Source organism: Rana temporaria, chromosome 12, assembly GCF_905171775.1.
Source record: "Rana temporaria chromosome 12, aRanTem1.1, whole genome shotgun sequence".
NCBI classification, from domain to species: domain Eukaryota; kingdom Metazoa; phylum Chordata; class Amphibia; order Anura; family Ranidae; genus Rana; species Rana temporaria.
Genome location: NC_053500.1, coordinates 126,737,538 through 126,760,454, shown reverse-complemented (window position 1 = coordinate 126,760,454; position 22,917 = coordinate 126,737,538). Strand labels below are relative to the sequence as shown.

Here is a 22,917-nt window from a genome sequence, read left to right as displayed (position 1 = left end):
GCCGCTCACTGTATCACTTGGCCCCGCCCCTTGGCACGCTGCATCACTGAATGTGATGGACAGCCAATGGCTGCGCTGCTCTCAATCCATCCGCTCTAGCCAATCAGCGCCCAGGCTGAGCGGCAAAGAAGATCTCGGGACCGCGCTTGGGACTTTCGAGGGGTCAGGGGGGGCAGGCAACATCAGATGTTTTTTCACCTTAATGCATAGATTGCATTAAGGTGAAAAAACATTTTCCTTTACAATTCCTTTAAGGGCATGGACTGATATGAATGTACAATATATATGTAAAGCACTGCGTAAATTGATGTCGCTATATATGTACCTATAATAATGATAATAAGTCATTTTATTTGAGAAATAAGCCGGATGTACATGGATCGAAATTCCTGAACCAGCCGACAACTGGCTAATTGTACACAAATAGATCCATCGGTTGACTTGTGTACACCCGGCCTGTCAGGTTTTTCCGGTATGATAAGTGCCACCGGCTATAGACAGGAACACTAATCACTGTGTTTTGCCGCCAGGGAAGGCACCCAGCCAGCAGAACACAATAGCACTGCGGGAAGGATTCCCCCATCAACACTGACTGTGCGGATGGGGGAATCAAGCTATTTTCTTTCTTTCCACTCTTATTGGAAGGAAAGAAAATAACCTAATCTATGGCCTGCCTTAGTCTTCCCTCTGTGAGGTACTGGGTAATCAGGCTAGGTATAGCTAAGATTTTATTACCTCCTGGGCCTTGTGCATTATATCTCCATATATAATTTAAGCCAGCCATAGATGGATCGAATAATGGCCGGTTCAGCAGGGACCAGCTGAGATTCGATCCATCTATGGGCAAGCTGGTTGTACTCAAGTCGGTTATTTACATGCGATTACTTCTGGCAGCTATAGCCACTAGCTGTAATCATTGTGTTCTGCTGGCCGGGAAGGCTCCTTGCTGTCAGAACACAATAGCGCAGCAAAAGGGATTCCCCCATCAACACTGTATTGATGTGGGAATCATGCGATTTTCTTTCCTTACACCCATGGAAGAAGGAAAGAAAATCAAATCATCTATGGCTCATTTTAGATTTTATAACAACTACCTTCTTGATATATTTTGCACACATTGTTTATTTTAATTTTTTTTATCTGGCACAATGTTTTTATATGCACACATTTTTTTATATTCGCAATGTTTTTATATGCACACATTTTTTTATATTCGTTAGCATAGCAGCAATCTATGTTTGAGAAAGTCTGGAAGGACACAACACGTCAGATAATGGAATCTATCACACCATCACATTAGTCCCGCTGTCAGGAGGATCTGGCTTACAGTCTGGTAGCTGGGAGTGTTTCTCTGATGCGCATTTTCTGTTTTTGCCGATGTGAGAGTATTTTATGGGGTTTTAATATACCTTAATAGTAAGGGAGCACTATATTGTGAAATCTTGAAAATTCTCTCACAAGTGGACTCTGACCGTGGAGAGGACCAGAGAAGGTTGTCATACAATGCACTTCTTGACCTCCTGTTAACAATGAGGTCCATCAGATGAGGTGAGGGCACATCTGATTTTGCAACTGGGTGAATTTGCCAACCCACTGGGGGATCTACTGATTTTTTTTTTGGGGTCGCTGCGAAGAGTTCAAATATATTGCCTATGAAAGGGAAATGGGTGTTGGTAAGATATGAGCAGACGCTTTAATTTTGCCTTGAAAGATGGCAACAGATTGTAGACATATTGGGCAGGGCTAGAGAGAATATTGGACAATGGGATTCCACCAACATGTATCTAGGTTACCTTCAACAAGTAAACAATGTTAAGCCTACCTTTGTCTGCATGAACATTAGGAGAATGGCTCATAGAACAAAAGATTACAAGACAGGTTGACAGTTGTGCAGGGTGATACTAGTAACACACTAGCAACCGTCCATATAACATTTGAAGGTGTTTTTGCACTACGATGCATGCAGAAAAGCTTCAATGACAATACTGATGGGACCATATTGTTCTGGCACAGAAAAAAATAAATAGGCAGTAAGGGGTCAAGCATCGCATTCATCATTCAGGCGGCCAACACTGCCCCCATGCAATTTTAACCTAACAGTATTAGGTCACACGACTTCCACTGGCAGAGAGAATTTGAGGACTGCAGAAGAAAGGAGAGTATTTCTAACCTGCCTCCATTATTATTATTTTTGCACTTTATATGGGGGTTGGGTATATGGAATGCTTAAAGTGACATACCTTCTGTGAATTTTGGGACATTGTCCAAAAACAATGCAGCAAATACAGTCACTCTTATGGTCCTGGTTTGAGAGAAAAACAAAAATGTAAAAGTAAAACACACACATGGCAAGGCATTTGTTACATAATTCAATGTAAAAGGTGCACAGAAACTTTAATAATATCTTTAACAAAAATGAATTCTGTTTAATTCCAGAGATTAGCTGGACATCGTTTGTATAGAATTTTACCCATAGTTTCAGTCCTGAGCAATAAAGGACAATGCAGCAACCTCTTTATCCCACTACTTCACAACATATCAGATACGGTCAGTCCCAGCTTGAATTGGGAGCTTATGAACATTTTGCAGTTAGAATCAAAAAGGGAATCTGTCACAACAAAAATAAAAACTGCCATTGATCACTTGGTTTTAAAAGAGCTAACCATTATCCTCATGGCTCTGACCCACAATAAGTTGGAACACAGTGGTGTAGTGGTTAGCACTTTTGCCTAGCAGCACCAGGGTCATCTGTTCGAATACCAACCACGACACTACCTGCCTGGAGTTTGCATGTTCTCCCTGTGCCTGCATGGGTTTCCTTTGGGTACTCCAGTTTATTGGCCATTGTATGTATGAATGTGAGTTAGGGACCTTCGATTTTAAGCTCCTTGAAGGCAGGGACTGATGTGAATGTACAATTTATTTATATACACACACACACACACACACACACACACACACACACACACATATATACACACAGTTGTATTCAAAATTATTCAACCCCCACTGAAATTGATTGTTTTGGCCAGTTTGACATTGATTTTGATCATTCAGTCATCCTGCTTACAATTAAATCAAAGAGGCACGTGTAGGTCAGACAAATATAACATAACATTTATAATGAAATAACCACAAATGTCTTTTCTGTGCTCACATCATTATCAGTTTTATTCAACCCCCAGTGACATTCAATCTTATTACTTTGTACAACATCCTTTTACAGTTATAACAGCTTTTAAACGTGAAGCATAGCTTGACACAAGTGTCTTGCAGCGATCTACGGGTATCTTCGCCCATTCGTTATGGGCAAAAGCCTCCAGTTCAGTCACATTCTTAGGCTTGCGCACTGCAACTGCTTTCTTTAAGTCCCACCAGAGGTTCTCAATCGGATTTAAGTCTGGCGACTGCGATGGCCACTCCAAAATGTTCCAGCCTTTAATCTGCAACCATGCTCTAGTGGACTTGGAGGTATGCTTGGGATCATTGTCCTGTTGAAAGGTCCAAGTCTCCCAAGCCTCAGGTTTGTGACGGACTGCATCACATTGTCATCCAATATCTCCTGGTACTGAAGAGAATTCATGGTACCTTGCACACGCTGAAGCTTCCCTGTACCTGCAGAAGCAAAACAGCCCCAAAGCATGATTGACCCCCGCCATGCTTCACAGTAGGCAAGGTGTTCTTTTCATCATAGGCCTTGTTCTTCCTCCTCCAAACATAGAGTTGATCCATGGGACCAAACAGTTCTAATTTTGTTTCATCAGTCCACAGAACACAATCCCAAAACTTCTGTGGTTTTATCCACATGACTTTTGGCATACTGCAGTCGACTCTTCTTCTTCTTTGGAGACAGCATGGGGGTGTGCCTGGGAGTTCTGTCATGGAGGCCTTCATTACGCAGTGTGCGCTGTATTGTCTGAGCAGAAACTTCAGTACCCACATCTGACAAATCTTTTCTCAGTTCCTCAGCAGTCACATGGGGACTTTTCTCCACCCTACGCTTCAGGTAGCGCACAGCAGTCGAAGTCAGCATCTTCTTTCTGCCACGACCAGGTAGCGTTTCAACAGTGCCCTTTGCCTTGAATTTGCGAATGATGCTTCCTATGGTGTCTCTTGGTATGTTTAACATCTTTGCAATCTTCTTATAGCCATTGCCCTTCCTGTGAAGAGTAATCACCTCTTCTCTTGTCTTCCTGGACCATTCTCTTGACTTCACCATGTTTGTAACCACACCAGTAAATGTCTAGAAGGAGCTGAGTATCACAGTCATTTTAAAGCTGCCTAATTGGTGCTTATTAGGCTTTATTGCTGCTCCCTGACATCCACAGGTGTTTTTAATACCTGATTGAAAACACTTCAATGAACCTCTGTTTTGGTAGTCTTTAAGGGGTTGACTAATTGTGTAAATGAAGAATTCACAAAATAAACATTTACTACTGTATTACAAAACCAATTGATGTAATTTTAGTTGCATATGGCTCTTTAAGAAGTCCTTGTAGGATTTCATTCTGAATACAATTACAAATGTACACTAAATTCCCTAAAACCCTTTACAGCATTGGGGGGTTGAATAATTTTGAACAAAACTGTATATATATATATATATATATATATATATATATATATATATAATAAGTGCTGTGTAAATTGACGGAACTATATAAGTACCTGTAATAAATAAATAAACTCCCAGCCTGCTCCTGGTTGGGGGGCCGGAGGGTGTGGGATCCTCCTCCCGTCTAATGGCACTTATTTCCATACACATAGGTGGACAGTATAGTCAGGTGATCCGGATAGGATCACTGGTGTTTGTCATTGTTATTGCTCTGCAACTGTTTTGTGTCCTTATCTTCCTTCTGTATACATAATATTGTTGTCACATGTATAAACTTTGGCTTTCCATTATTCTTCACATAAAACTCAGTGCAACGGCTTCAAAGTGACAATGCAGTGAATATATGAAAAAAATAATCAATGTGCCCAGTCCAAAAGTTCATAAATAAAAGTGGTCGTGCAAAATTAAATCCAATAAATCCAAATCACAAATGCTTCCACCATCCGTAGTGCACCAGTGGTTTGCCCCAGCCTCTCACCTTAAATGAAGACCCCTACTGGTCTAGTTGTGCCTTTGTTAATACGCGACTCAAAACTCCAGGACAGTGAATTCCTTCTCCTGGGACATCCAGCCAAATCGATTTAAGAGGTTTCCACTGGTACTAATATTCTCCTTACAGATCCTCACTCCCCTCCATATAACATTCATATGTAACATAAAGAAGTCTCCATGGTGCAGTAATCCCATAAAAGTATTTTATTACACAGCAGCAAACTTACAGTTTAAAATTACGGTGATCAGCTTCACATACAAACAGCAGCTGTTGTATGTGAAGCCGATTCATTTGAGGTGAGAGGCTGGGGCAAACCACTGGTGCACTACGGATGGTGGAAGCATTTGTAATTTGGATTTATTGGCCCAGATTCAGGTAGATCCGTGCAATATTTGCGTGGGCAAAGGGCAACGATGTTTGCTCTGCGCCCACGCAAATATTTTGAAATGCCCGCGATTCACGGAGCAGTAGCTCCGTAAATTGCGCGGGCGATATGCTAAATAGCTGGGCGTAAGGCTGCCTAATGTAAATGATCCCGCCGGGGGCGGGAATCATTTAAATTAGGCGCGCTCCCGCGCCGAGCGAACAGCGCATGCTCCGTCGGGAAACTTTCCCGACGTGCATTGCGGCAAATGACGTCGCAAGGACGTCATTTGCTTCTAAGTGAACGTGAATGGCGTCCAGCGCCATTCACGAATCACTTACGTAAACAACGTGAAATTTAAATTTCACGAGCGGAAAGGGCGGCTATACTTTAGCATTGGTTGCCCCTGCTACAGCAGGAGCAACCTTGCGCTAAAGTCGCCGTACGGAAACTCCGTACCTTGCGTGCGCAGGGCCCGCGCAACTTTTGTGAATCGGTGGTAGTATGCAATTTGCATACTATACGCCGATCACAATGGCCGCGCCCCCTAGCGGCCAACGCAAGAATGCAGCCTGAGATATGAAGGCATAAGGAGGCTTATGTCTGTCATATCCTAGGCTGCAGTCGGTGTAACGAGGTTCCTGAATCAGGAGCACTCGTTACACCGGAGCAAGTAAGCACTTGCGCCGCGCAACCTATGGTTGCACGGGCGCAAGTGCTTCTTGAATCTGGGCCACTGGATTTAATTTTGCACAAGCACTTTTATGGACTTTATGAACTTTTGGACTGGCCACCTTGATTATTATTTATATATATATTCACCGCATTGTCACTTTGAAGCCATTGCACTTTATTTTATGTGACTACCCAATATTGTGTGTGAAGAAACGTTATATGAATCAATATTTATTGCACGGTCACTTTGGAAGTTATTTGCACTTCTATCATATTTTACGTTTGAAGATTTATCACATCATTATTGTTCTTTGAGTAAGCCTTGGTTCAGCTGAACTCGCACGATTTCACTCCTGCATGTCAGTCTCGATTTTGGCGGCGATTTCAGTGACATCTGTGTGGGTTTCTGCACAGATGTCAATGGAAATCGCACCCAGAAATCGCAAAAAGTAGTACAGAAACTACTTTTTGAAATCGGTGCAGCGCTGCGTCGCATCGATTAGGACGCTGCCGTTGACGATAATTGCCGCCAATTTGACATGTCAAAACGCTCCAGTGTGAACCAGGGCTAAGCACCACATCTATACTGTGTGGGAACACCTGTTCATGTTGGCAGCCACTCATTTTTGATTTTGATTTGCGCATTAGCATTTTTATACAATATATAATAACAACAACCACGTGTTGCAGCGTGCCGCTTTAGGGCAGCTTCACATTCATCCTCTGCGCTTTGTCCACAGTGCAGTGTACCCGTGGTTTTTGTATGGGTTATTTGTGCTTTTCCATAGACTATTATGTTCCGCGGTTATGGTGTGTTTTCTGAAAGCACACCAAAAGTTCTGCATGTATGACTTTTGGTGTGCTTTCAGAAAACACACCAAAAACATGGGGATATAATAGAAGTCTATGGGAAATCGCAGCCAGCCTGCATTAAATCTGCAGATACGCTGCACGGTGGCCAAAGTTAGTGTATCTATATCTGCCAGTACATCCAACCCTCCCCTCCCTCTAGATTAGTGGTTCTCAACCTGGGGGTCGGAGGATTTGCCAGGGGGTCACCAAAGCATGGGCTGTTCCTGAAGCCTGCGGCCGCCCACTCGGCCTCTTCACAGCTGCCCATTTAGTTCATGGCATAGCTGGGGGGCAGGGACTAGAGGTCAGCTGACTGGTGAGGAATGTGAAGTGGGAGGGGCTGGAGGAGACCCCATCTGCTGATTTCAGCATAGGTGTCACTGCTACGAGAAACCACAAAGTCAGAGACACAGTGAGTAACACTACCTGAGATTAGAGTTGCCTTTAAAAGTCCCCACTACAGTTCTCAGATCAGCAGATGACCTTGATCAAGAGCACCTAAGTTGGCTGATCCCAACTCCCCACCAGCACTGCCACTGATCCCATACTACCCACCAGGGAGTAAGAGAAGGAATACAAATAGAGAATACATGGAAGGGAGAGGAAAAGAGGGGGAGGAACAAAGAAAAAGGGAGAGAAAGAATAAGAGAAAGAACAAGAAAGACGTCTAGAGAGGGATGGGGATAACAAACAAGAAATTAGGACAGAGAGAGAGAGATAAAAGGGAAAGAAAGGAGAACAAAGAGAAAGTGGTACATCCTAAAATGCACTATAAAGGGTTTTAATGCAAAAATACGAAGGAAACTTGGACAGCCGCACTCCAAAAATGTTCTTTTAATTAAAATCGATCACAAAATGAACATGCCACAGCAAAAAGATTGGAACACAAGCTAACGTTTCGCACTGTAGCTTCAGTGCTTAGTCATAGCTAGTACACACATAAAATGATTGTTGAAAATATATATACTTCACCTCACTGGTTACATGATCAGCAAGATGATGATTGGAGGCCTAGTGAACGAGCAATGAACTGGTAAACTAGTGTCTCCTGTGAACCCAGGTGAATAAAGACATGTAATTGAAAAACCTTTTCCCCTACACACACCCATACACTATTTACAAATCTATATGTATTGTTTGTTTGAATGTTGTGATAAAACTAAGTGAGAAATGAAAAAATGTGACAATGTGTGTGAATTATATCTTAATGTGTTGTGTAGGGTGACTAAATTAATGAAAAGATAAATGAATAAATAAATAAAATCAAAAAATGTGTATTTAATAAATATGTTAGTGTATAATGAGAAAAAATAATAAAGATCACAAATAGTGATGTGGTGATAAATGCTGTGAGGTGTGAATATATGTATTGTGGTATCCATAAACCACTATTAACCACTTCATTACCGGGCCTATTTTGGCACTGTTCTCCTTTATGTAAAAATCACAATTTTTTTGCTAGAAAATTAATCAGAACCCCCAAACATTATATATTTTTTTTTAGCAGACACCCTAGGGAATAAAATGGCGGTCATTGCAACTTTTTTTCTCGCACAGTATTTGCGCAATCATTTTTCAAACGCCTTTTTTTAGGGAATTAAATGAATAACAAAACAGTAAAGTTAGCCCAATTTTTTTGTATAATGTGAAAGACGATGTTACGCCGAGTAAATAGATACCTAACATGTCACGCTTTAAAATTGCGCACACTCATGGAATGGCGCCAAACTTCGGTACTTAAAAATCTCCATAGGCGACGCTTTAAATTTTTTTACAGGTTACTATTTTTGAGTTACAGAGTAGCTCTAGTGACAGAATTGTTGCACACGCTCTAACGCACGCGATGATACCTCACATGTGGGGTTTGAACGGTGTTTACATATGTGGGCGGGACTTGCATGCGCGTTTGCTTCTGCACGCGAGCGACCGGGACAGGGGCGTTTTAAATTTTTTTTTTTATTATTTTATTTTATTTTTTTACTTCATTTTTTTATTTTTACACTTTTTTTGACATTTTTTTTTTTGATCACTTTTATTCCTATTACAAGGAATGCACACATCCCTTGTAATAGGAATCACTGTGACAGGTCCTCTTTATGGAGAGATGTGGGGTCAATAAGACCCCACATCTCTCCTACAGGCTTACAAGCATGAAATCGGTGAAAAACATTTCACCGATTACATGCCGACAGCCGCGATTGCGGCTTTGTTTACTTCCGGGTACCGGGCGTGACGTCATAACGTCGCGCCCGGCCCTCCGACGGTCATAGAGATGACTGTGACCGTCTGGTCACCAGTCATCTCTATGGTTCAGCAACGCGCGCCGGCCGATTCGCTCTCCGGGCCCCCGATGGCACGGGAGAGCCCGGAGAAGCACCGGGGGGGGGGGACGTCCCCTCCCGCTGCCTAGAAGAACGATCGAGCGGCGGAACCGCTGCTTTGATCGTTCTTTTGGTGCACAGAATCGCCGGCTGAAGACAGAGATATCTAAATGATGCCTGCAGCTGCAGGCATCATTCAGATATCACCACTCAAAGTCCAGGACGTCCCAGGACGTCCTACGGATCTGAAGTGGTTAAAGGAACACTAAAGGTTCGTTTTTTATTAGATCAATTGATTGCTGTAAGCAAGAGCATTTAAATATCGCTTACCTCGTTTTTCCTTTTGACCTCCAAAATACAGTAATCCAGGTTTGGAAATGCCATTTCCTGTCTCTCCTCTTCTTGCTTTCCACCAGCATCTGAGCCGTTTTGCATGGTGGAAAGCAGAATGTGCTCACCCCCTCCCTATGACTACAGCTCTGCGTGAAGATGCTCTCTTATCCTTCACAAGCATGGAGGCTAAGCCTAATGGGAACTGTAGTTCCCATTAGGCTGTGATGTAGCAAGAATGAATGCGCACCGCAAACCAGGAAGTCAGTGAGAATAATGATTCAGGAGTGACGGACGTGAATAAAACAGCTCGATTTCAACAGGTATCAAACTAGTTATAATGCAAAACATTACTTTTTACTTTATCAGCTACTGTCAGACTTTATTTTAAGAGGAAAATATTTTTGTCTTTACAACCCTTTTTAATGTGTGGTTTGTGAATTGGGTGATGAATATCAAAACAAAACAAACAAAAAAATAGTAATGAGAACCAAGATGTGAACATCATGCATAGGGTGACCAGAAAACGAGTGTTTTCATATATGAAAAAATATATATTTGTTTGTTAAACAAGATCCCTAATCTCCGGATCGTGTATATTATAGTGCTAACAGATATGTTAAATATTTTGTGAATAATAATGAAAATGCTAATAATAAATACAAGTGAAGATTAATTAGTTTGCATTTCAATCTTGGTTTCTTGTTTGTTGTTATTGTTTGTTATTATTATTTTTCACTTTTTGTTTTTTCATGATTAATTATTATATTTGTTTTTAGTTCTTATTTTTTTGGCTTATTGTGTTCTGAGCTTCAGATTTCAAATATAAACACCTGAACTTCGAACTTCTTGGTTTATGGAAGAACAAGAATGATCTGTGGGAAATCTGCATGATTATAAACCCACATTAAAACTAAAAATAGAATAGAGTAAATCTCAACAAAATTGTGAGGCGTTGCAACCTCCTGGTCATCTGTGGAGGACACAAAACAATCACAGGTTGGAGGATCCACACACTTGGCACATCTTCCCTTCCCCCACCCACACATGCTAATCACCAGATAGAACAAAACAAAAACTTACCTGTCCTCACAGGAACATCTGATTGATAGCCATGCAGGCCCACCACCTGCTGTGGGTGGAAACACCGGGCCACTGCCCATTCCTCCTCACTCAGCCTGATGGGGCAGGGTCCGCCTCCTCCAGTGACCGTGGCATGGGCATTGATCTTGGCCATCTTGTCACGGACCAGGCTCTTAAGATCGTTGATCTTTTGTATACCACCAGGGGTCCTCGTCTCCCCCCCCCGCCGCATTGATCTGATCCGTTATTTTTTGGATGATCGCCTTCCTCTGGGCCGGGGAGGTGTTCCGGCTCTCAGGGCCATGTAAATAACGCCCATATTGGACGATGGCCCGAGCAAGTATCTGCTTCTCTACGACAGAAAATTTTAACTTCCTGCGCTTGGGTGCCATCACAGCCACCACTCAGCACCAACAAAAAACAAACACACAAAAATACTCACACAACAAACAAACAAAAATACTCACAGAAGATACATACACAAAAATCAAAAACACACAAGCAGACAGCTACTACAAATTCAAAAACAAACACGCAAAAAACAAACAGAAAATACACTTAGGAAAAAAAAAACTACAACTACACTCTACTACTCCTCCAAAACTTTTATCTCACACACAACTCACCAACACACACCAACAAACGACAGAGCAGAAGCAACTTGCTCTAGGAAGGGTAACACAGGGATATACTTTTGCAATGGAAGTGTGTTTTGTCTGGGACTATTTATACACAGGGCGATCCTCAAACTAAGTACGCTTGGCCTTTTTCCTATCTCACTGATTGCGCCAAGCAAAGTTCTGCACATGCCCAGTAAGGAGCAGATTTGTGCGCACATGCGCAGTACAGCCGGCCCTTCATTTGCATGGGGTCACGGCTCATTACAATGAAGCACGCCCACTTCCTTCCCACTTGCAATAACCCCGCCTTACGTCTCGGAATTTAAGTTACACTTGCGCAATTTTGGACGCAAATGCGCTGTGGATACGGCACTTACGACACAAAATTAGGGCGCCGTAACTTAAATGACATAAGTTTGGAGTAACTTAATTTGCGCCGCTGTTTGTGGATCTGGCCCATAATGTCAAACTAGCCATAAGCTGAGCATTGGAGAAATGACTACGCATAGAACAATAACTAAACATCTATATCAATGTTTAAATTAAAACTCAATGATATAAAAACATCATAAATAAGAATAAAGAGGAGATTAAAAATATAAACCATGCCTTACAGCTATAGTATTCCATGGTAACCAAATGCATGTATAGCAACACATTGAATGGACTCTAGTCAAATAAACAAATAAAACATATACAAACGTATATTAATGATCATGCTGAGCACTAAAATTTATGAGAATACCCTATGCCCTTGGTACTACAATGAGTGTATTATGGGTACAAATATATTGTAAAAGACACTCGTCTTATCATCAATCCGTGAACGAGACAACTACTCGGTTAATACATGGCAGAAGGACGAGGAAAAATAAGAAAAAATATATAGAATGGAAAAAGTTTTTGACAGAACTCTCACAGATATACATAAAGAGGGTGGGAACATGTACCTATAGGAGATGAAAAAAGGCAAATGAAAAGACACTATACGACCTAATCAAAAAACCAAAGATTTCTCGGGTTCGTATATCTGAAGTCTGGGCTACATAATAGCCTCCATGATCCTCAGTCAAACCTGGAGACAATCGGTGGACAATGTGTCTCGTTGCGTAGGATTTAGAAAGAATATTCTACTATAGAAGGATATGAGGAGACTGATGATGATGTGAAGGGTGAAAGGACCGTAGTTGGTAACAACACAGGGGGGGAAAATAGTAACTAACTCACCGATGCATGAAGAAAACTGTGTATTGCCGACAAAGTGTGGTATATCAGCAGCCCATGTCGGAACCATCAGTGTCAACATCAATATCGATACACAGGAAGTGCATGATGGGTGATCCCATAGGTGGTAAAAAGACAAAATTCTGGTAAACATCCCCTCGCGTCCAGCAATGTCGCAGGGATGCCCAAAGGCAATAAAAATGCAATAAAATGATCAAAAAAATAAAATTTAATCATAATAATGGGAAACATCCCATTCAAAATTCATGCCTGACGGTATTCTAGTGTGCAAGGAAAAAATACCTCGCGTTTGCACAGGATTATGAACTTGTCTCCCCCCCCTGATAGGGATCCTGACACTTTCCCATGCCCTGTATAGAAAGGCAGGAAGTGTCCTTTTGGTGTATATTGTTCCAGTGCTGTGCCACATTTGTTTTATTGTTAACAGAGATGTCATACAGGTGATCCCTTAATCGTTCCCTCAGTCTTTGGATAGTGCGTCCTACATATTGCATGTTACATTTTGTGCAAGTGATGAAATAAACCACATATTTGGTGTCGTAGCTGCGGTCATTACTGCAAGACTTCACATGTTGGCCCATTTTAATGAAGCCACAGTAGTCGCAACTTCTAACCACACTTGAAAGTGCCTTTGAAATTAAGCCAGTTATGATTTACTGGCTTACTAGAAAAAAGACTAGGTGAGAGGGACCTCCCCAGGGTGGGCGCCTTAATACCTCTAGATCAGGGGTGTCCAAACTTTTTTTTAAAGAGGGCCACATTAGATGAAGTGAACATGCTCGAGGGCCGACCATTTTGCCTGACATTCTTTGAACCATTAAAATTTGATCTACGTGTGTTTGCCCAAGCACTAATACACGGCCCAACAAGAATTCTCTTGCCTTCGTAGCTGTGTGTGGTGAAGAGATGAGCTCAGGCGTGTTATTTGGATATACTGTATATATCTCTTTTGTGGCCCCAACAATTTCCAGAGAGCTGCTCAGGACTAAGGTTGAGCTTGGGCGTGTTATTTGAATATACCGTATTTATCAGCGTATAACACGCACAGGCTTACCATTGCCATTAATGCAGCCTCACCATTGCCATTAATGCAGCCTCACCATTGCCATGAATGCAGCCTCACCATTGCCATGAATGCAGCCTCACCATTGCCATGAATGCAGCCTCACCATTGCAATCAATGCAGCCTTACCATTGCAATCAATGCAGCCTTACCATTGCTATCAGTGCAGTCTGATCGATGCCCATCTGCAGCCTCGGAGTGGACAGGGAGGGGGAGGGACAAGTCCCGTCAGATTACAAACAGGAGAATTTGTTTACTTGTGGCCTATGATAAACAGAACAGTCATCCAATGGCATCCCAGGAAACGGGACTTCCTATTACAGACGCCGCTGAGTAAACAGGAGATTCTCTTTATGTAATCTGACGGCGCACGTCCTGTCCCCTCCGAGGCAGCGGTATATATATTTTGTGGTCCCCAGGGCACATGTGAGGCTGCAATGGCTATATATATCCAAATCCCCAGGGGGCCATATTAAATCACCAGGGGGGCCACAATTGGCCCCCGGGCCGCACTTCGGACATGCCTGCTCTAGATAGTATGGCACTGTAAGCTGGATCATTATAAAGTATAGGAAGGTACTTGGTGACCGTATTTCTGATAATGGTGGTGGTGGGTATCAGTGGCAGTAATGGTGGTGGGTGGGTATCAGTGGCAGTAATGGTGGTGGGGGCATCAGTGGCAGTAATGGTGGTGGGTGGGTATCAGTGGCAGTAATGGTGGTGGGGGCATCAGTGGCAGTAATGGTGGTGGGGGCATCAGTGGCAGTAATGGTGGTGGGGGCATCAGTGGCAGTAATGGTGGTGGGGGCATCAGTGGCAGTAATGGTGGTGGGGGCATCAGTGGCAGTAATGGTGGTGGGGGCATCAGTGGCAGTAATGGTGGTGGGGGCATCAGTGGCAGTAATGGTGGTGGGGGCATCAGTGGCAGTAATGGTGGTGGGGGTATCAGTGGCAGTAATGGTGGTGGGGGTATCAGTGGCAGTAATGGTGGTGGGTGTATCAGTGGCTGTAATGGTGGTGGGTATCAGTGGCTGTAATGGTGGTGGGTATCAGTGGCAGTAATGGTGGGGTATCAGTGGCAGTAATGGTGGTGGTGGGTGGATATCAGTGGCAGTAATGGTGGTGGGTGGGCATCAGTGGCAGTAATGGTGGTGGGTGGGTATCAGTGGCAGTAATGGTGGTGGGTATCAGTGGCAGTTATGGTGGGGGGGTATCAGTGGCAGCAGTGGTGGTGTGGGGGGAAATCAGTAGCAGTGTTGATATTGACTGTGCCCGTGAGTGAGGGCGGCGAGGATAGGCGGAGCCGCCCCTGCCCTGTCACCCACTGCCGAGACTTTGCAGTGTTCCCGTGAGTGAGGGCCGGGAGGAGACTGTGCCCGTGAGTGAGGGCGGCAAAGATCGGCGGAGCCGCCCCCGCCCCTTCACCCACTGCCGAGACTTTGCAGTGTGCCCGTGAGTGAGGGTGGGGAGGATGGGCGGAGCGGGCGAAGAAGATGGGCAGTGTCGGGACTTTCAACTGCGGCGGAAGTCCCGTGATACTTCAGCACGGCAACCTTACTGTCTCCTGATAAACATCTCCCAGGAGGCATAGCAGTGCTGGATAACGCGGCGAGGCCGCTGCGGAAGAAATGAACTCACGGCAATAACAGTGAGTTTTTAAATAAAATAAAAAAACATGCCAAATATAATTAAGGGGGCAGTGTTAAATAGAATGGTATAAAGTTGAAAAAGAGGGTGGAGCTCCGCTTTAAGTTGTTGTGACTAAATCCCCTTTGGCAACTGCGTGCAAGATGAGTGAGGTCCCTCTCTATCATCCTTTGAAAAAGGTCCAGATCCTTGCCTCTCGACTCCACCGGGTAAAAATCAGACCTAAGTCTGAAAGATACTGTGTTACCTGCATCAGTGGGGTCGATGGGGCAAGGATCAGACTCGCAGGCCAATTCAGTGCGGTCTTGTAAGGCACACATTTCTTTGAAAAAAACAGAAGGAAGTGACTCACCCGCATCCCCAGAGGAGATTTCACAAATGTTATCCGTAGTGTCAAAATAATGTTTTTTAAAGTAAGACAACAAGAAAATTTGTTGACATCTAGTAATGTGGAAAATAAATCAAAATGTTTAGTTGGACAGAAGTTCAGTCCTTTTGATAATAAATTGGATTCCTCTGTACTCAAAACCCTGTCTGAGATATTCATAATGTTAGTTACTGTCTCTTCTTCCGTAAGGTGTATATGGTGTTTTTGGTGTCTTTTCCCTCTTCTGGTTTTCTTATGGCTGATTTCTTGTATTGGGTCCCCGAGGGTTTCCAGGAGCACGGCCTCCATTTTCTGCTCGGCCTGTGGAGGTGGATGGACACTCGGGCGATGACTCCGAAGCTGAGGTGGCCATTGTATCATTGGCTAGGTCACTCTCCTGATCTGAAAAACTGACCCGCTTTCCTGAAAGTTTGCGTGATCGACTTGGGAAGAACTGTGTTTTTTTCCATGTATAAACATTGTTGCTTTCATAGTCAACCGGCCACGGTTCATTTTCCCCTTTTTATAGTGTCGATCACTGATCTTTCTAATTTGTCCAGCTTTTTGTTTAGACGACCATCCAGATCAGTAAGATCGACATGTGTCTGTAGTGCCGTCAGACCTTTTTGTATGAGCGACATTTCAGCTTGCAATTTGTCTGCTGTTTTTTTGTTGGATTTAATGAGAATATCCATAAGTTTAAAGGAACATACATTGAGAGTGTCAGTCCATTCTCTCTTCATATTCTCAAAGAGGTCAGAGGTGGGGAATTTTTTAATCCTCAAACCTCTAGGGATCCGATTGAGCGTTAAATACTCTGTGTTAATGTGTGTCCCAATATGACCGGATTTCTCTAGCCATGAGATGCTCCAGTTTTCTAAACATCCTGATCAGCAATAGCTCCTCATTGTCTGTAGATTGAGAAGTATGTGTCTGTGAGCCAGATCTCAACGGATTGTCTGATGGTGCTGTGAGAGTTCTGCTGAAACCAATCTCAGCTGTTGGCAATGTAGATGTGATTTTGTCCATGACAGGAACTGGTTCGGAAATAAATCCGTAGGTTATATCAAACCTTGGAGCGATGTAATGGAGGGTTCAAATGAAACTCGAGCTGGTAAGCAAATGTTGCAAAGTCCAAGACAAGGCAGAGAGAGAAAAAAAAAAAAAAACGCTCAGTAGTCTTCAAAGAACCTCCTCACTGGAACCAAACCATGGGTGCCGGCAATGCAATAGAAATGCAAAAATACGAAGGAAACTTGGACAGCCACACTCCAAAAATGTTCTTTTAATTATAATCGATCACAAAATGAACATGCCAAAGCAAAAAGATTGGAACACAAGCTAACGTTTCGCACTGTAGCTTCAGTGCTTAGTCATAGCTAGTACACACATCAAATGATTGTTGAAAATATATATACTTCACCTCACTGGTTACATGATCAGCGAGATGATGATTGGAGGCCTAGTGAACGAGCAATGAACTGGTAAACTAGTGTCTCCTGTGAACCCAGGTGAATAAAGACATGTAATTGAAAAACCTTTTCCCCTCCACACACCCATACACTATCTACAAATCTGTATGTATTGTTTGTTTGGATGTTGTGATAAAACGAAGTGAGAAATGAAAAAATGTGACAATGTGTGTGAATTATATCTTAATGTGTTGTGTAGGGTGACTAAATTAATGAAAAGATAAATGAATAAACAAAATAAAAAAATGTGTATTTAATAAATATGTTAGTGTATAATGAGAAAAAATAATAAAGATCACAAAGAATAGTGATGTGGTGATAAATGCTATGCATAATGTGTAATGCGGTGAGGTGTGAATATATGTATTGTGGTATCCATAAACCACTATTAATATGTGTTGTTTGTGAATTGGGTGATGAATATCAAAACAAAACAAACAAAAAAATAGTAATGAGAACCAAGATGTGAACAGCATGCATAGGGTGACCAGAAAACTAGTGTTTTCATATATGAAAAAAATATATATTTATTTGTTAAACAAGATCCATAATCTCCGGATTGTGTATATTATAGTGCTAACAGATATGTTAAATATTTTGTGAATAATAATGGAAATGCTAATAATAAATACAAGTGAAGATTAATTAGTTTGCATTTCAATCTTGGTTTCTTGTTTTTTTGTTATTGTTTGTTATTATTATTTTCACTTTTTTTTTTCATTATTAATTATTATATTTGTTTTTAGTTCTCATTTTTCTGGCTTATTGTGTTCTGAGCTTCAGATTTCAAATATAACACCTGAACTTCGAACTTTTTGGTTTATGGAAGAACTAGAATGATCTGTGGGAAGTCTGCATGATTATAAACCCACATTAAAACTAAAAATAGAATAGAGAAAAACTCAACAAAATTGTGGGGCGTCATAGATCCAGGTGATCAATCATGACTGATACACCGGGACATATTAAAGGACGGGGTAGAATGATGTTAATGCAGCTGCGATGTTATATTATACTATACTGTGTTATACTGATGTGATAAAACTGCCATGATATCGTTTCCAAAAAACTGGATAGTGAACATGTATCAAAAACTAGTATAAAAATAGATATAAAAAAACTTGTTAATGACAACATGGAATTGGAATAGGGAATATTATTAATATGGCTATTTAGTAAACAAATAAACAAAGTTTTAAAAAAAATAAAAAAAATATGGCTATTTAGAAGCAAAAATCCTAGTTAGACGGAGGGAATGTAAATGTCTTCTCAATAAAATGAACAGTAATACTAAATTGTATTAATGGTGCGGTATATCGCGTGAGCGGTATTGATTGCAAAAAGAAGGGGGTTTACACTCCATCAATGTATCAATAAGGGGTTTTAATATTGTGCGAGTGGAAGGGACTCAGTGAGCGCTAAATGTCCGTGGGTTAGGGGAGCAAATTACTTGTCTTACCTTGGGTGCCAACAACCCACGATAAGAAAATAATTTTTACTGTTAGGGGTCCCCACAACTTGGGAAATTTTATCAAGGGGTCACAGCACTAGACAGGTTGAGAACCACTGCTCTAGATTAACAAAGCGGCTGTCCAAAAGTGCCCCTGTGCTTCTTCATCCAGAGTGGGGGCACTCTATATATTAGGCGAGTTAGTGGTTGAATAACCAGATAAAAACAGAGGGGAGAAAGCCTAAAAAAGAAAACGAATGCAGCTACCACATCTAATGCCGCGTACAGACGGTCGTTTTTTGTGATGAAAAAAAAGACAACGTTTTTGAAACTTAATTTTAAAAAACGACGTAGCATACACACCATCGTTTTTTCAAAATGCTCTAGCAAAGCGCGGTTACGTTCAGCACGTACGACGGCACTCCGTTCCATTCAAGCTCGCTTCATAACTTGCTTCTGAGCATGCGCGGGTTTAAAAACGTTGTTTTGCCCACACACTATCACTTTAAATGACACAAAAAACGACAAAAAAATTGAAGCATGTTCGAATTAATTTTTTTGTCGTTTTTCAGAAGACATAAAACGACGTTTTCCCCACACACGGTCATTTTAAATGACGTTTTTAAAAATGTCTTTTTTTCATCACAAAAAGTGATGGTGTGTACGCGGCATAAGAAATGGTAAGCTGCAATATGTTAAATTTTTGGTTTTGAATTGAATACAATTTAATTTTAAACACAAAACTCTACCCTTTTAAAATTAACCAAATGAGGGATGGAAGTGTGTGTTTTGGGACTTTTTTTTTTTAGTAAAAAAAAATATGCGTCTGCATATATATCTTATTGTAACTAGTATTTCCCATTTTTAAAAAATTTTCCTCAATACCGTATTTATCAGGGTATTGCGCGCTCCGGCGTATAATGCGCACCCCTAAAGTGGACCCGCATTCCTGTAAGTAAAAAAAAAAAAAAAAAAAACATTTTAGTACTTACAGTTTTGGTGTCTTGCACGGCGTCCATTGGCGGCCTCGTCGGGTCCGGGGTCCGGCGTCCGTCTGCGGCTTCGGGTATCCTCTTCGTCGGGTCTGGCGTCCTTCTGTGGTGTCCTCCCCGCTCCTCGTCGGGTCTGGCGTCCGTCTGTGGTTTCGGGTGTCCACTTCGTCGGGTCCGGCGTCCTTCTGCGGTGTCCTCCCCACTTTCCCGCGCCGAGTTTGAACACAGCGCTGGCATATACCGAGCGCAGTACACTCGGGTATAGTCGGGCAGGCTCGGCTACTCTCGCACTCATGTCCTGGACGTCCAGGAGGTGAGCGCGAGAGGAGCCGAGCCTGCCCGACTATACACGAGTGTACTGCGCTCGGTATATGCCGGCGCAGTGTTCAAACTTGGCGAGGGAAAGCGGGTATCGGCATATATCACGCACCCACGATTTTGCCCTGATTTTCAGGGCAAAAAAGTGCGCGGTATACGCTGATAAATACGGTACTTTTCATTATTTTTTTTTCCCCTTTGCCTGTTAGTCCTGTGCTCATATGTCTATTATGGGTTTTGATTATTTATTTTACTTGGCTTTGGATTTTTGGCTTCTCCAGGTCATCTCATTCTTCACGGGTCCCATTTGTTGTTTCTGGCTATGGGTGTTGTCTTGTCCCTGCTGGCTTTGCTCATGTCCGGGGGCTGTGACGCGCACTGCCTACCTACCCCCCTCTCACGCCATTTTGATGCGTGGATGTGTGGGCGGGCACTGCGCGTCGACGTCACGCCCTCTACGCCGCACATGGAGCTGGTCTCCTTGCGGCATCTATGGCAGCTACGAGAAATGTGGGTAGCTATTGGCACCAAACCACCGGGCGGCTCTTCCGCTTTGGGGTGGGCGCCTCTCCTCCCCATCTCCTCGCATGCGTGACGTAGGCGGGGTGTTTCGGACGGCGGCCCCTATATATGAGAGCACTGCCTTTGGGTGGTTTAGGCATTCAGCTCATTGCACTTCACAGCATACACGCATCATTATTGACTCTACAGGTAACTTTTATCCTCATTTCCACATTCATTTTTCTCACCGACACGCACTCAGCTTCACACCAATCCCTTCCCCTTTCATGCACCTTCTTGCCCTCCGTTTTTCTTTTCCTTTCAAACACTAATTGTCCAGTAATTTGCACTTCACTCTCTTCTCACCTGCAGTCATTATCTTGATCTAAGTCCATATATTACTTCCTGCCTGATGCCTGTCCATCCTGGGTGTGCGCCTCTGTGTGTGGGGAGCCGTCTGCCGTTCAGCACCCTGCCTCAGTCACAGGCAGGATCTACGCCTATTGGGGTTTGGTTGGGCTCGACTTCCATGCCAGCTACATAGGGATACCCCGGTAAGTACCAACTGGGACTTTGATTGCTCACAGTCCCCAGAATGTCAGATGCCCTGAACCAGCCTAAATTGTGCTTTTGTCTTTACAGAAGCACAATGCATCTTTGCTCCTGATGAGCGACTTAGTCGCGAAACGCGTAGAGTTAACAACTTCATGCTCCAACTATATGTTACTACAATACCTGCTTTAAGCTTTCCATAAAAGTCTATGTATTTTAATCTTATAATTTTTGTCTGTTGACATGAATTTGAATCATTATATATATATATAATCTTAATATATATATACCGTATTTATCGGCATACAACACGCACAGGCATATAACACGCACCCTAACTTTAAGAGGGAAGTTTCAGGAAAAAAAACGTTCCACAGCCCCCTGCGTATAACACGCAGGCACAGTTTATCCTCTACTTCCAGGGTAAAAAAGTGAGTGTTATACGCCAATAAATACAGTATGTACTTAATACTGTATAATTATGATCTTCTTCAATAATGTAATATAGTTATGTACGATACATTATATGAAAGTATTAAATGTTCATAATCTACTTCAATCATCCTTTACCATTTCAAGCTTTTCCCGCACACACTTCATTTAAAGTCCTGCTCTCCTTCGCTCTTCCTTTATTAATTTGAACACATCATTGTCATTAGAAGAACCTCCTAGATGTAATTATGCCCTCAATAGTAAATCACAGGGTTGGTGAAAAAATACATTTGTAATATAGGGTCAGGTAGTAATAGTCCAAAATGGAATCTACTGTATCTCATAGTTCAGCTTTATTGACAGTACATACAATAAAAAAAATAAAAAAAAATAAAAAACAGCTCCAAAGCAAGAAATATCAATCCTGTACTAAAGTAGTATCTCTAGTATGAAATTGAGCCCTAAAGATACTATATTCTGTGCACTGCAAGAATGAGCAGCGGTGAAGGTAGCAAGAGTAGCTACAAGTAGGCTTTACATGCATGTCAGAAATCTCAGCTATCACATTTCTATCCCAACAGGTTCCCTTTAAAATAGACTAAAAGGCTGTTTAAGACTAACCTGTTTTATAACCCATACTATGTTAAAACCTGATCTACTAATTTGCGCATTACTTACTTGCTTACCTATCGACGTTACAGGCTCCTTTGGTCTTCCACCACCTCAGACTGATGAATTATGGCGATGTGTAACATGGTTATATGGTGATGGGTTACGCAATAGAAGCCAATCAAGGAACCTGAACATAGATCCTGCCTTTTTGTCAGAGTTTACGTGCCACACTGTAACAACAGTTTCTATGTGCAAGTCACCAAGGAAGCCTTGGGTATGTGCCAGGTACATTTCTAAAGTAGTTCTGTACCGTGGAAGGTGGAAATGTAAAATAAGCGGTCATGAAATCGTATCTTGTTTTCTTACAGGTCAGTAATACAATGAGCTTTAGAAATCTATTTCAATGTTTATGTCCCTATTTGTTTAATTAAGTTCCATTATACAGAGCGGATAAACTTTTTATTTACTTTTTACAGATGACTATTTGAACAAACACATTGGACTTTAAACATGGAACAAGGCAGAGGGTGCTGGAGGCAAAGAGTTAGTACAGGCAGAGTCTCCTATACATTTTAGCTCTATAAATAAATGATCCTGAGCCCACACCCCAATGCCGCGTACACACGATCGGACATTCCGACAACAAAACCGTTGATTTTTTCCTGACGGATGCTGGCTTAAACTTGTCTTGCATACACACGGTCACACGAATGTTGTTGGAATTTGCGAACGTCACGAACGCGGTGATGTACAACACGTACGACTAGCCGAGAAAAATGAAGTTCAATAGCCAGTGCTGCTCTCCTGCTTGATTCAGAGCATGCGTGGAATTTTGTGCATCGGAATTGTGTACACACGCTCAGAATTTCGGACAAAAAAACTTGTTGTCGGAAAATTTGAGAACCAGCTCTCA

General features: G+C 42.3%; 1 protein-coding gene across 4 annotated transcripts in view; it reads right to left on the bottom strand.

The window, feature by feature from the left end:
• LOC120918799 (deoxynucleoside triphosphate triphosphohydrolase SAMHD1-like) overlaps nucleotides 1–22,917 on the bottom strand; it is a 135,954-nt gene that overhangs the window by 87,816 nt on the left and 25,221 nt on the right. For 2 of the 4 annotated variants that reach the window (XM_040330600.1, XM_040330603.1), the window contains exon 3: nucleotides 2,241–2,302. In XM_040330600.1, the coding sequence (XP_040186534.1) occupies nucleotides 2,241–2,261 (21 nt within the window). In that variant the 5' untranslated portion in view covers nucleotides 2,262–2,302. Of the gene's footprint in view, nucleotides 1–2,240; nucleotides 2,303–22,070; nucleotides 22,630–22,917 lie in introns of those variants that run through there. The other 2 variants (XM_040330601.1, XM_040330602.1) reach the window with 2 other exon arrangements.